The sequence below is a fragment of the Dermacentor andersoni genome, chromosome 9 (assembly GCF_023375885.2).
Source record: "Dermacentor andersoni chromosome 9, qqDerAnde1_hic_scaffold, whole genome shotgun sequence".
Classification (NCBI taxonomy): Eukaryota; Metazoa; Arthropoda; class Arachnida; order Ixodida; family Ixodidae; genus Dermacentor; species Dermacentor andersoni.
In genome coordinates, this window is record NC_092822.1 from 35,233,138 (window position 1) to 35,244,470 (window position 11,333).

General features: G+C 44.1%; 1 protein-coding gene across 1 annotated transcript in view; it reads left to right on the forward strand.

Moving 5' to 3' along the window:
- The window catches only part of Ddx1 (ATP-dependent RNA helicase Ddx1), a 43,568-nt gene extending 32,470 nt beyond the window's left edge, over nucleotides 1–11,098 (forward strand). Inside the window, exons 24-29 of the mRNA XM_050175488.3 lie at nucleotides 1,055–1,127; nucleotides 4,292–4,364; nucleotides 5,042–5,084; nucleotides 8,322–8,420; nucleotides 8,673–8,793; nucleotides 10,873–11,098. Coding sequence (XP_050031445.1) covers nucleotides 1,055–1,127; nucleotides 4,292–4,364; nucleotides 5,042–5,084; nucleotides 8,322–8,420; nucleotides 8,673–8,793; nucleotides 10,873–11,000 — 537 coding nt within the window. The 3' untranslated portion in view covers nucleotides 11,001–11,098. The remainder of the gene's footprint in view (nucleotides 1–1,054; nucleotides 1,128–4,291; nucleotides 4,365–5,041; nucleotides 5,085–8,321; nucleotides 8,421–8,672; nucleotides 8,794–10,872) is intronic.
- The last annotated feature ends 235 nt before the right edge of the window (nucleotides 11,099–11,333 follow it).

Sequence of the window (11,333 nt, forward strand, 5' to 3'; positions counted from 1 at the left end):
TTTTAGAAAAATTTCTTTTTTTCTGAGGTTGACGTGGTGAAACAGGCGAGTCATCTCCTCTGTGAAGATTGCAGTGTTCTCGTTTGGTAACCACATATGGCTTTATGGCAGGACTTCACCGGTGAAAAACAGTACAAAATTTGAGAATATACGTATGACAATATCTAACCATTCGAGGGTTTTTGCTGTACATGTACAGCATTGGTGATTCCTCCCGCATGGTTTTTGAAGCACATGTTTGGTGCCAATAATCTTGTGTTTAACATTTCATGCGTATTCGACACCACTTGTTGAGAGGTGTTGCCATCTCTGTGGAGTCGCCTAAAGTCACTTGAAATTGTGCTTGTGCTCGCCGGAGCGTACAAGTAGACTTGTTTACCTCTGAGCGCTTAATCACATGGTCCCGCGCACATCGTCTGCTACCTCCAAGGGATGCGTGGAGGAGATGCTGCCATTTTTGTATGGCCACCGCTATCGCATTTCTGAAAGCCTGGCATGACCAAAATTCAGAGGTACTAATCAGTTTTCTTTTTTTCTTTCGTTGCGGTTCCCCTCTTGGTTGCGATTCACGTATTCCCTGAGGTGCGTGCTATTGCCACGTTCAGTGTCTTGTCTCGTGGTAACTGCCCAAGCATTTCTTCTGATAAAATGTGTTTTAGTGGCAACATATTGATAGCCATAAATTTTGCTAGGCACCTTTCTCCCTCTCTTCTGTACAACGTATTTGTGTGTGCATATACTATTAGTGCGAGTAAAGCGTCCTTGAGACAAAATATTGCTTGCAATAAATTTGTTCCATATTCATGAGTTTTGAATCATGTCCTACTACTGGAAACTGCGATAAAAAAGCTTGACCACAGGAGCACAGTTCTTGTGAAAAAGATTCTACCCTCAAAGGGCTAATGTACCCACGAGTCAGGCAGTTAACTACAATTGCCGATGCTATGCATTGAATTCATTACAAGATGACAAGCGACTATCAGTGCTTGCAAGCCTGCCTGCCGTCTCTTCTTTTATTTGTTAATTCACTTCTTTGCTTCTTCATTTGCTGCAGAGGGGTGGCGCCAAGTTCCTTATCTGCACTGATGTGGCTGCTCGTGGTATCGACATTTCAGGTGTGCCGTTTGGTAAGCTGCACATAATTTTTTATTTCCTTCGATAACCCTGTAAGAGTTTCCTTTGTAGTGTCATGCTACACTCAGATAAATGACACTTTTTTCTTATCATGAACCTTCCTCCGCCTTGAGGATTGAACATGACTGGTTTGCCATCTCCAGTATCCCTTTGCTTCGAGCTGTCAATTAATTCGCCCTCACTCTGCGATCTGATAGCCTTCTGGTTAGCTCAGATGGCAGAACGACAGACCCGAAAAGGCATTGCTCTCTGGTTTGATCCTCAGACCAGGCCGAATGTTTCTTCATCTGCAAAGCTTTCTGAGAAAGCTGTATGGGTTTTCTCTGTAGCTTTGTGCTACAGTCAGGTGGATGACAATTTTTTTTTTCCTCTTGTGAACCTTTTGTTAGGATTGTGAGTAAGTCAGTCATCAAGCCCTCTAGGGGTCTAGTCAGGGGCATGCAAAACGCATTAGTTTCAATAAATTAGTTTACACTAAACCCAAATATAACGTGCTCCGGTAGTGCGAATTATCGTTGATATAAACACATGAAATGTGCTGGGCCTATAATCATGTAAAAGAGCGCGCTCATAATGAGCGGGAGAATGCATATAGCACTGTGGCATCTGCTGCTAGTTCCGCAAGGCCGCTTGCATGCCGCAAACGCAGCTTTCAGAAGATGTGTTTTTGTGTGATGGTCACACTTCCTACATTTATTTATTTATTTATTTATTTATTTATTTATTTATTTGTAAAAGTTAATGTGCTGCGCCAGTACTGTGCCAACATTGGCACAGTACTGCAATCCTATGCAATCTCCTGTGCAATCTTTGTGCATCGAGAATGCCACTCCTAGTGATTCTGAGAAATACTAGTTCAAGGCATGTGCAGGCAAAAATGTCTGTCTACTAGCTATAGGCGTAGTTGTGTTTTTAATAAATAGGTTCCATTCTTGCTTCTTTTCTACACTGGAACAAATACGTTTGTAATGAATGTATCACAAAAGTTGAATTCGTTTCGGGCGTGTTTGGGTATACAGAATTACCCGACATATCGAGTAATCATTATTGCATACGCCTCGTTCGTTGTAAATGGGTTCGACTGTAGCACAAGTGCTGGTAGTGGGGTGCTTACCTGTAGCTGCTTGTCAGCTAATTGTGCAGTACGGTTTGCTGATTGTAACTGTCTGTCTGCTGAGGGAAAGCTATGCTAGTAGTGAGATTAATAGAAGTCTCAATGCGCACGTTTCACAGTGTGATTGTTTTGGAACTGCCGCAGTTTCTGCAGGACAGCTGGTTCACATATCATCACTACACCATGTGAACTCAAGGTTACGTCACGTCGCGTGTTATTTGTGCACCTTTGTGATTCGAGTATGCGACACACTTTGTTTTGGTTGCAAGTGCAAGCAGTGCCCTTTGGCCGCTGGTCGCAAAAAGCTGTCACTCCGCCCGTTCATTGGTAAATAAGTTCAGGTCTGCAACGCACTCTGTGTGATACTGTCAAGCCCGGATATAGTATCGAACTCCACTGGGACTGCGAAATTGTTCTATATACTATTGATAACTCAAAATATAAATTATGCCTACCTGAAACTCCGCATGTCTCGCATAGTTTCCAGAGATAGTGGAAAACGGGAATTTACCGATTTGCTTCTCCAAAGGCATGTTGAAAACACAAAAGTTTGCTAACTTGTTTTACATACAAATGCCCCAAGTCGCTCGCACTGGGAATGGTCTTTGATATACTAATCGCAGCACTAACCCTAAAAGCCTGCATCACTCAGGTGTGAGACCGCGGTGCGCCTCACATATGTCAAAGTTCTTGTTGCACATTTTTATTCCGAATAAAATAGAAATGAACGCAGCACGGAAGCAAACCTGTCTGTGTAGATATGCGCATTGCTGCCATCGGCACACTTGTACTGCGAATCATGCAGTGAACATGCCTGGCCGCATGTCCCTTACAATACACCATTTAAAGCACGATCTGGCCAATCAGCAGCTGGCTGACACAGTTGGCAGACACAGTTATGTCGGATTTCGAGTCCAACCAACTTCCCTTTGGAACCAGTCGTCCTCACTACTCGTGCAGTCCACGCTCGAGGCCTCGCGGTCTCATAGTTCGCGGCACTTCCCTTGCGGCTGCGCCGCATCGGTGCCCACCAACACTACACAAATGCTGTTAGATTTTAAAGTAACTTTCAGCTTGCAGAACAATCCAGAGTCCAATCCCACTCACATGTAACCCTGCGAGCGTGAACGAAACAAATTCAGCTGGTTCACTCATCCCACAGCGATGAGTCTTTTGCGCTTCCGCGATGGTATCTCCGCGAAGCGCAGATGCGGCGTGCTGTGGTGTGTACTGCCCTTCAGAGTCAATGTTTTGTTTGACAGCATATGCCAAGACAATGCTGCTTGGTATTCTTTGGCATGAAATATTTTCGATGGCATGAAAAGGCGATTGTTTCCCTGTTAGGAGAAGTGTGCTTGCAGGGGTGCGGCGAGGTGCAGCATGCAATATTGTTATGTAAAACGACGTAAAACATCTTTGTGGTGTTGGTGGTTGTTCCCTGTACTCAGCACCTCCACCACAAAGGTGTTACATGAAACAACGCAAGGCGTGACTATTTACAATGTATTTGCACTGAGGTACACAGTAGCAATCAAGATGGTGGACAGCCTGCACACTCAACAGACCTGTCTTCTTTGTCGTCTGCTCCAGGCAGAATGTCTCTCACGGATTGTGTTGGCTTCATAACAATATATTGAATGCAGGAGTTCTGTTCAATGAAAGTGTACGGCGCTGTATGCCATTATACAGGATATTCTACAGGATAATTTGTGTGTTTGATATTGAACAATAATTCAGTGTACCCAGGTTCAGTATATCTCGGTTTTACTGTAATTACATCATATTTTGTGACAAAGGTATGAGGTTAAGGCTACGTCGAATTACATGATGCAAACCTTAATCTTTCTTTCATATACAAGGCACTATTTGTTGGTCGCAAATGCGGGCAGTTAGAAAAGGCTACCTTCATAGAATTGCCTGCTTCTTATGAAATGAAGTATAGACACAAGCCTACCTGAAGGTACCTGTCTGACATGAACATAAGAAGCTTAATTGCCAAGAAAGAAAATACACATGATGTCTAAATTTTTGTGCTATTTTCAGTGATCAATGTGACCCTGCCGGATGAGAAGTCAAACTATGTTCATCGCATTGGCAGGGTTGGACGAGCTGAAAGGTTGGTCTCAGTTTTGCTCTTAATGGGCAGCTTTCTACTGTGGCCCAATTGCTGTAGCATTTGGCTGCTTAGCTTGAGGTTACATATTTGATTCCTTGCCATGGCGTCCACATTCTGATGGAGGTGGAATGCGAAAATGCTAATGTACGTATATTTGTGTGCACAATAAAGGGGCACTGTGTCACTTTTTAAGCATGCTAGGAAAATGTTAGTGATCTCTGTAAGCCATGCCTTTACGAACACATGAGCTAAATATTGTTGAGCTGCAAGCAGCAGCGAGTGCATAACCTCTCATAAAAGATTGCTCGCTGTCTCCTGTGGCTCTCGAGGCCCCCTCCCCCCCTCTATTGTGCCCCTGTCAAGGACTTCATAGCTGGCGTGACACCCCCACAGACACCAGCCATTGCACGATTGTTTATTATAACCGTGTGTTAATCTTTTGCCCATAGACGCCAGCTATTCGGCAATTGTTTATGACCTCCAATATGCCTCGTCAATGACATCGTAGCTGGCATGACAGCCCATAGGCACCAGCCACTTCACAAATGTTTGCTACCGTGTGTTCTGCAATTATAAGCTACACGTATTAAGGTTCTGCTTCATAGTGAAAATGATTATGATGACTAGTCGCTCTCATCAATTTTACTCAATTCAATATTGTTGTTCTCTCCTGCCAGGATGGGTTTAGCCATTTCTCTTGTTGCAGCTATTCCTGAGAAGGTAAGTGCGTTTACACTGTTTTTATTATTATTTTTTAGGAGTACCGCCAGAAAAGTTTTGCGTAAATTTTACTTGTTTATTGGATAACTGGTGACCCAGTAATTACACTTTAGAGCTTAGACTCTTTGAGAGCACAGCTAGTATTTGACTACTTTAGCTTTTAATAAGACCAGTGGGAAACCCGTGACGTGTAGTGCGGATTCGGCCGTGAGAACGGAGACTTGTCACATAGCGTAACCTGTTGTGGCGGTCTAGCAATACCAGATACCACTGACATGGATGCACACATGCGTGCACACATGCCATGCTACCAAAAGCCGAGTTCATTCAGCATTTTACAGGACAAAAGGGGAGAGCGGTTTTCACCTGCGTTTCCAAGGGGGAGAACCGTACTATTGAATGGACCAGTTTGGCAGCTTTGCGCAATACATTCGTTATATGGGCTTCAACTACAGCACTGGTCTGACTGGTTCGCTCTTGAGTTATTTGTGATAGTATACCTTCCACATCTGCTTTAGGTGATGCGATAAGTCTCCTTTCTCACGTCTGAAGCCACGCTGTGCCTGACGCTCGTTTTGAACGGGAAGTATAAAAGATATATAGACAAATGTTGTGTTACTCCAGAAGCTGTGGAACACTGCGGATGCCCCTCTGTGGCTCAGAATCCTTAAACAACAGTTCTTCATTTCCCGTGATACTGCCTGAAGTGTAGGTCTGCAAAATGTAGCACCGTGCAGCCTGGCAGATGTAACGCATCCACTTCTCTGCTGCCTTCATGCTGAATTGCCAACACACGTTCATAACAAATCAGAGCTGCAGCAAATTCCGAATGAATGATGCTTCTACTATTGCTAAAAAAAAAATAGTTTAAAAGCTTGTGACCACCTTTGGGAGCCACAACCCACGGGAAAGATCAAGCAGACAGAATCGCTGAGGTCGGCTGAACTAACGTGAAAAGCTTTAGACCCATCTTTATGGCAACACGAGGCACCACTGAATTTTTTTTCTTTAAGTTTAATAAGTTTCTATAAAATGGCAACGCATTCCTGTGGTCAGGATAATGCTTCCTATGGCCTTGCTATGCGTGTGCGCCAGGTGATGCATAGGTTGGCAGAATACGTGGATCATCACTTGTACTCACTAACCACTATACTTGCACACTATGTGCTCAGTTATACTAATGCGCACTCACTCACATTATTACTCTGGCTCACCAGAACTGACTTGCATTCGTAGAAATCTTCATAGTCAGTCTTAATAGTCACATTCATAGTTCATACTTACCAGCACCCACTCACTCTCATACTAGCGTCAACACTGACCCACTGGCATTCACATACATACTCACGTCCACTCACGCTCGCCGACAGTCGTTCACGTCTTTACTCATCATCATCATCGCCATCCTCCTTTTTATGTCCATTGCAGGACAAGGCCTCTCTCTGCGATTACCCCCTGTCTTGCGCTAGCTGATTCCAACTTACAGCTGCAAATTTCCTAGTTTCATCACTCCACCTAGTCTTCTGGCATCCTCAAATGCACAAACCTTCCCTTGGTAGCCATTCTGTAACTCTAATGGTCCGCTAGTTATCTACCCTATGCATTACATGGCCAGCCCAGCTTCATTTTTTTTCTCTTAATGTCAGCTGGAATACCGGCTATCCGCACTGCTCTCTTCCCATATTTTCATGTTATGCCTAACATTTATCATTGCACCGCTCTTTGCGCGGTCCTTAACTTGTTCTTTAGCTTCTTTGTTAACCTCCAAGTTTCTGCCCCATATGATTGCACCAGTAGAATGTGATGATTGTACACTTTCCTTTTCAATGACAGTGGTAAGCTCACAGTCAGGACTTGGTAATGCTTGCTGTATGCACTCCAACTCATTTATATGCTTCTGTAAATTTCCTTCTCATGGTCAGGGTTCCCTGTGAGCAGCACAGTGCGTTGGCGGGCTAGTTGGTGCGAATCCATGAATACTTTGTTTAGCGCAAAACGACAGAGACAAGAAAGACGACAGGACAAGGCGCTACTCTCAACTGACATCATTTTATTGCGTCACTCCTTTATAGACCGCTCAAACCAGAGGAACATGCGCAGTGAGCACCATGCGGTGGAGCCACCAACATCCGATCCCAAGAGCGCACTCATGCGACAGAATCCAAAAAACCAAATTCAGCGCTGTACAAGGTTAAGGAAGGCACACTAATGCACTGTGACCCCAATGACTGAATGAAAAAAGCTTCCGATAACTCTCGGATTGATAACTAAGGATCGGATGTTGGTGGCTCCACCGCATGGTGCTCACTGCGCATGTTCCTCTGGTTTGAGCGGTCTATAAAGGAGTGACGCAATAAAATGATGTCAGTTGAGAGTAGCACCTTGTCCTGTCATCTTTCTTGTCTCTGTCGTTTTGCGCTAAACAATGTATTCCCTGTGAGCAATTCACCTAGAGAAACATACTCCTGTACAGACTTCAGAAGCTGGCTGGCGATCCTGAATACTGGTTCCCTTGCAAGGATATTGAACATTATCTTTGCTTTCTGCATATTAATCTTCAGCCCCACTCTTACACTTCCTCGGTTAATGTCCTCCATCATTTGTTATAATTCGTCCCCATTGTTGCTGAACAGGACAGTGTCATCTGCAAAACTGAAGGTTGCTGACATGTTCACCGTTGACCCTCACTCCTAAGCCTTCCCAGTCTAATACCTTGAATAGTTCTCCTAAGCATGCAGTGAATAGCATTGGAGAGATTATGTCTCCTTGCCTGACTCCTTTCCTGACAGGAGACTTTCTAGTTTTCTTGTGGAGAACCAACGTAGCTGTGGAATCTTTATAGCTATTTCCCAAGATATTCATGTATGCTTCCTGTATTCCTTGATTATTTCTGTACTTGTGCGCACCTAAACTCCCTGTCACCGAAATTCATGCCTGCTCGTATTCAGTCAAATTCACAGGCATTCACTCATTTTTATACTACTCGCGTACACTCAAATCAATCGTGACTCACTAACACTCTATGTCGTGCCTGTTAAATGAGCGTGGAGTGAGTAAAAGTCAATGTGCTTGTGAGTGAGTGTGTCGACCTTTGCTTATTGGACAGTGATTATGTCTGTTTGCGTGTGTCCACAGTCTTCCACTCTCCCTCTCTCTCTCTCTCTCCCCCCCTCTCTCTCCCTCTCTCTTTGTCTTTCTGTTGTTTCTTTAACTTGTGTCTTCTGCCATGGTTTGCAGGTGTGGTACCACTCCAACTGTTCAAGCAAGGGTCGCAACTGCTTCAACACAAACCTGACAGACCGCGGTGGCTGCTGCATCTGGTACAATGAGCCGCAGGTCAGTCAATGCACAACAGAGCAACCGTTGAGATTTTATAGCGCACTTTAAGTGACGGCTTTCATTGTACCCACCTGCAGTAGCATCATTCCTGCATTCTCTGTGTTTTTCTGTGCATCCTTTGGTATTTGCTCTAATTTGAATTAGTTTTTGAATGGCAGATGTTTCATTTCTGCATTTGTCAAGGGAAAGTGGCAACTTAAGGGATTATACGTTAATATGATACACGTTCTGCTCGTTTTTCTGCTGTAGTACCTGGCAGATATCGAGGACCATCTTAATGTCACAATTCAACAAGTAGAGCCTGACCTCAAGATCCCTGCCGATGAGTTTGATGGCAAGGTGGTCTACGGGCAGAAGCGCCGGGAGATGGGTGAGTGCTGAATGGGGCCTATTTTGAAAAGTCAGAAAAGAATGAACAAGGTTGGCAGACGAAGTGTTTCATTCGTCCCCATCATTCTTCCTGTTTTTGGACTCTATTTCTCGGTTTTCCTAATGTACTGACCTGCTGAAATTGGCAGTTGTGCAAGAATTTTTTAACATGCATAGAAGACTTGCCACGCTAGCAAGCAATCGGTAAGCAGTTCAAACAGACGCTAATGATAAATTCTTACACTAGACTTCTGGAAGAGCAATTAGTTTAGTCTTACCATGAGTAGAGTGGGAACATGGCATGAGAAAAGAATGAACCAGGTGTACAAACGAAGTGTTTCATTCGTCCGCATCATTCTTCCTGTATTTGGACTCTATTTCTCAATTTGCCAAATGTACTGACCTGCTGAAATTGGCACTCGTGCAAGAATTTTTTAACATGCATAGAAGACTTACCACTAGCAAGGAATCGGTAAGCAGTCGAAACAGACGCTAATGATAAATTCTTACATTAGACTTCTGGAAGAGCAATTAGTTTACTCTTACCATGAGTAGAGCCTTCATAAGCCAGAAAGGACGGCAAAAGTAAATGTTTAGTGCAATAAATTCGTGGATTGGGTCTCTGGAATAGCATTAAACCTGTCTTAAGGGTCGTCTATAGTCCAAAGTAATAGTCATGCGCACGTGCGCACATTAAATTACACTGTGTGGAGGTGACTGCTCTACAGTTCGGTATGTCGCCATGGCTAAGTATGTCACCATAGCATGACCGGCATGCACTGGCGCTTGCCGGTGCTATCGACGTAGAGATCGCCAGAAGACTACAATGCTCGCCTTACCCGCTGTGCTCTGCTCACATGACCAACAACATTTGCGTGCAGCAGAGCGTAGATGAAGCTGCAGTGGCAGAAGCAGCAAATGGTGTCGTTCTCGTTGCCGTCGAGTGCATTGCATATGCAGCATTTCTTAACGCCAGTCCAGATAATCTCCAGGCTCACTTTAGGGCCTGCATAATGAAGGAACTTCAGTAGCCTTGTATTTTTGTTAGCGTTGTTCATGAATATAGTTCGATAGCTCATTTTGGACAACATAGTTAGCAAAAAACAAAAAAGAAGTCAGCCTATATTCTAATAAATATGGTTAAAAAATATACCAGCATGCTCACGCACTGGCACCCTGATGAAAAAGAGTGTGCAGTGCATCTGCCCATCCATCGCTGAATTCTCGACAACGTTCACGGATGGGCAGCGTTAGACTATGAAAATTTGCCCGCAGTTCACAGTGTGAATGTGCCTGATGGGGCAGTTTTTAGCCAGCCTATATATGGACTGTATGTACGAACTATAAACGTAAAAATGTACAGATTATAAACGAGCCTTTACCTTGTGCGGAGGCTTCACAAACCGAAAAGAACACACACACACAAAAAAAAGAAGGATGGAAGTACTACCTTGAAGGTCCTGTTCTGTCTCCCAGTGATGTCACAAATTTTGGCAGCTTACACTCAGTGCTTGTTAAATGGTTACCAGTAAAGACAGATTGTGCAGCATCCGGACGTGAGTAGAGACTGATGCCAACAACTTCCAAAGACTAGGCACGGAAAACGGCCCAAGTGCATGGAAATGCCAAATGTGCAAGTTTGCATGTCTATGTGTACTGCCTGCAGCATAGAAAATTTGCATACCTGCGCTGCACGTATGGAAATGGGCTGCACAGCATGAAAAGAAGGGAGAGGAAAAATAAAGTTGAGAAAAGGGGGAAAGAGGGGGTCATGGGACATAAATGTCCCTCGGCTCTCATATGAGAGAAGGCAGGGGCCATATATCAGGGGCTGTGGGAGAGAGCCTTTGCAGTGGAGAGGGTAGCCCACCTTCTCACACCACTGACTTGTAACATTTAATTTGTTTCTACCGCGGCTGCTACTAAGCCCTATTTAAAAATTATTGTGGAAGAATGCTCCCTGGATGACACTTTACAAGTTCCAGTGCGCAAACAATTCTCTATTGGGCCTGGCAAATGTTGCTTTGACAACTATTTACCTTGTTGAGTCGTCTCATCTTTTTTCTTCTTCTTCCTGTAGGGAGCAACTATGCTACGCACACAGCACAGATGGCACCAGCTGTACAGGAGCTGGCTCAATTGGAAAAGAAGTCGCAGTCCATCTTCATCCAGCGTTACTATCTCAAGGATCAGTCGTTTCTGAGATAGGAACCCACTCGTGAAACGGCTTTTGCAGTTTGAGGGTCTTTTTGTTTTTTGTTTGTCGTGTGCGTGTTCATTGTCAAATAAATTAACTTGTCTGGCTTCACTGGATGCTTTTTCGCTTTCTGTGAGACATCTGAAAAAATGTGTTCATGGCCACATTCGAGCACTTATGTTTTCAGCCATTTTTGATTGCTTGCAGGATTGCAAACAACAAATGTGAGAGATATTTCTGACATATTCCATTGGGGCATCGTGTGAAAGCAGTGTGTATAAGTCGAGCCATAACATAGCGGAGATATATATATAACGAATTATCGGGTACAGTCAACGCCCGAT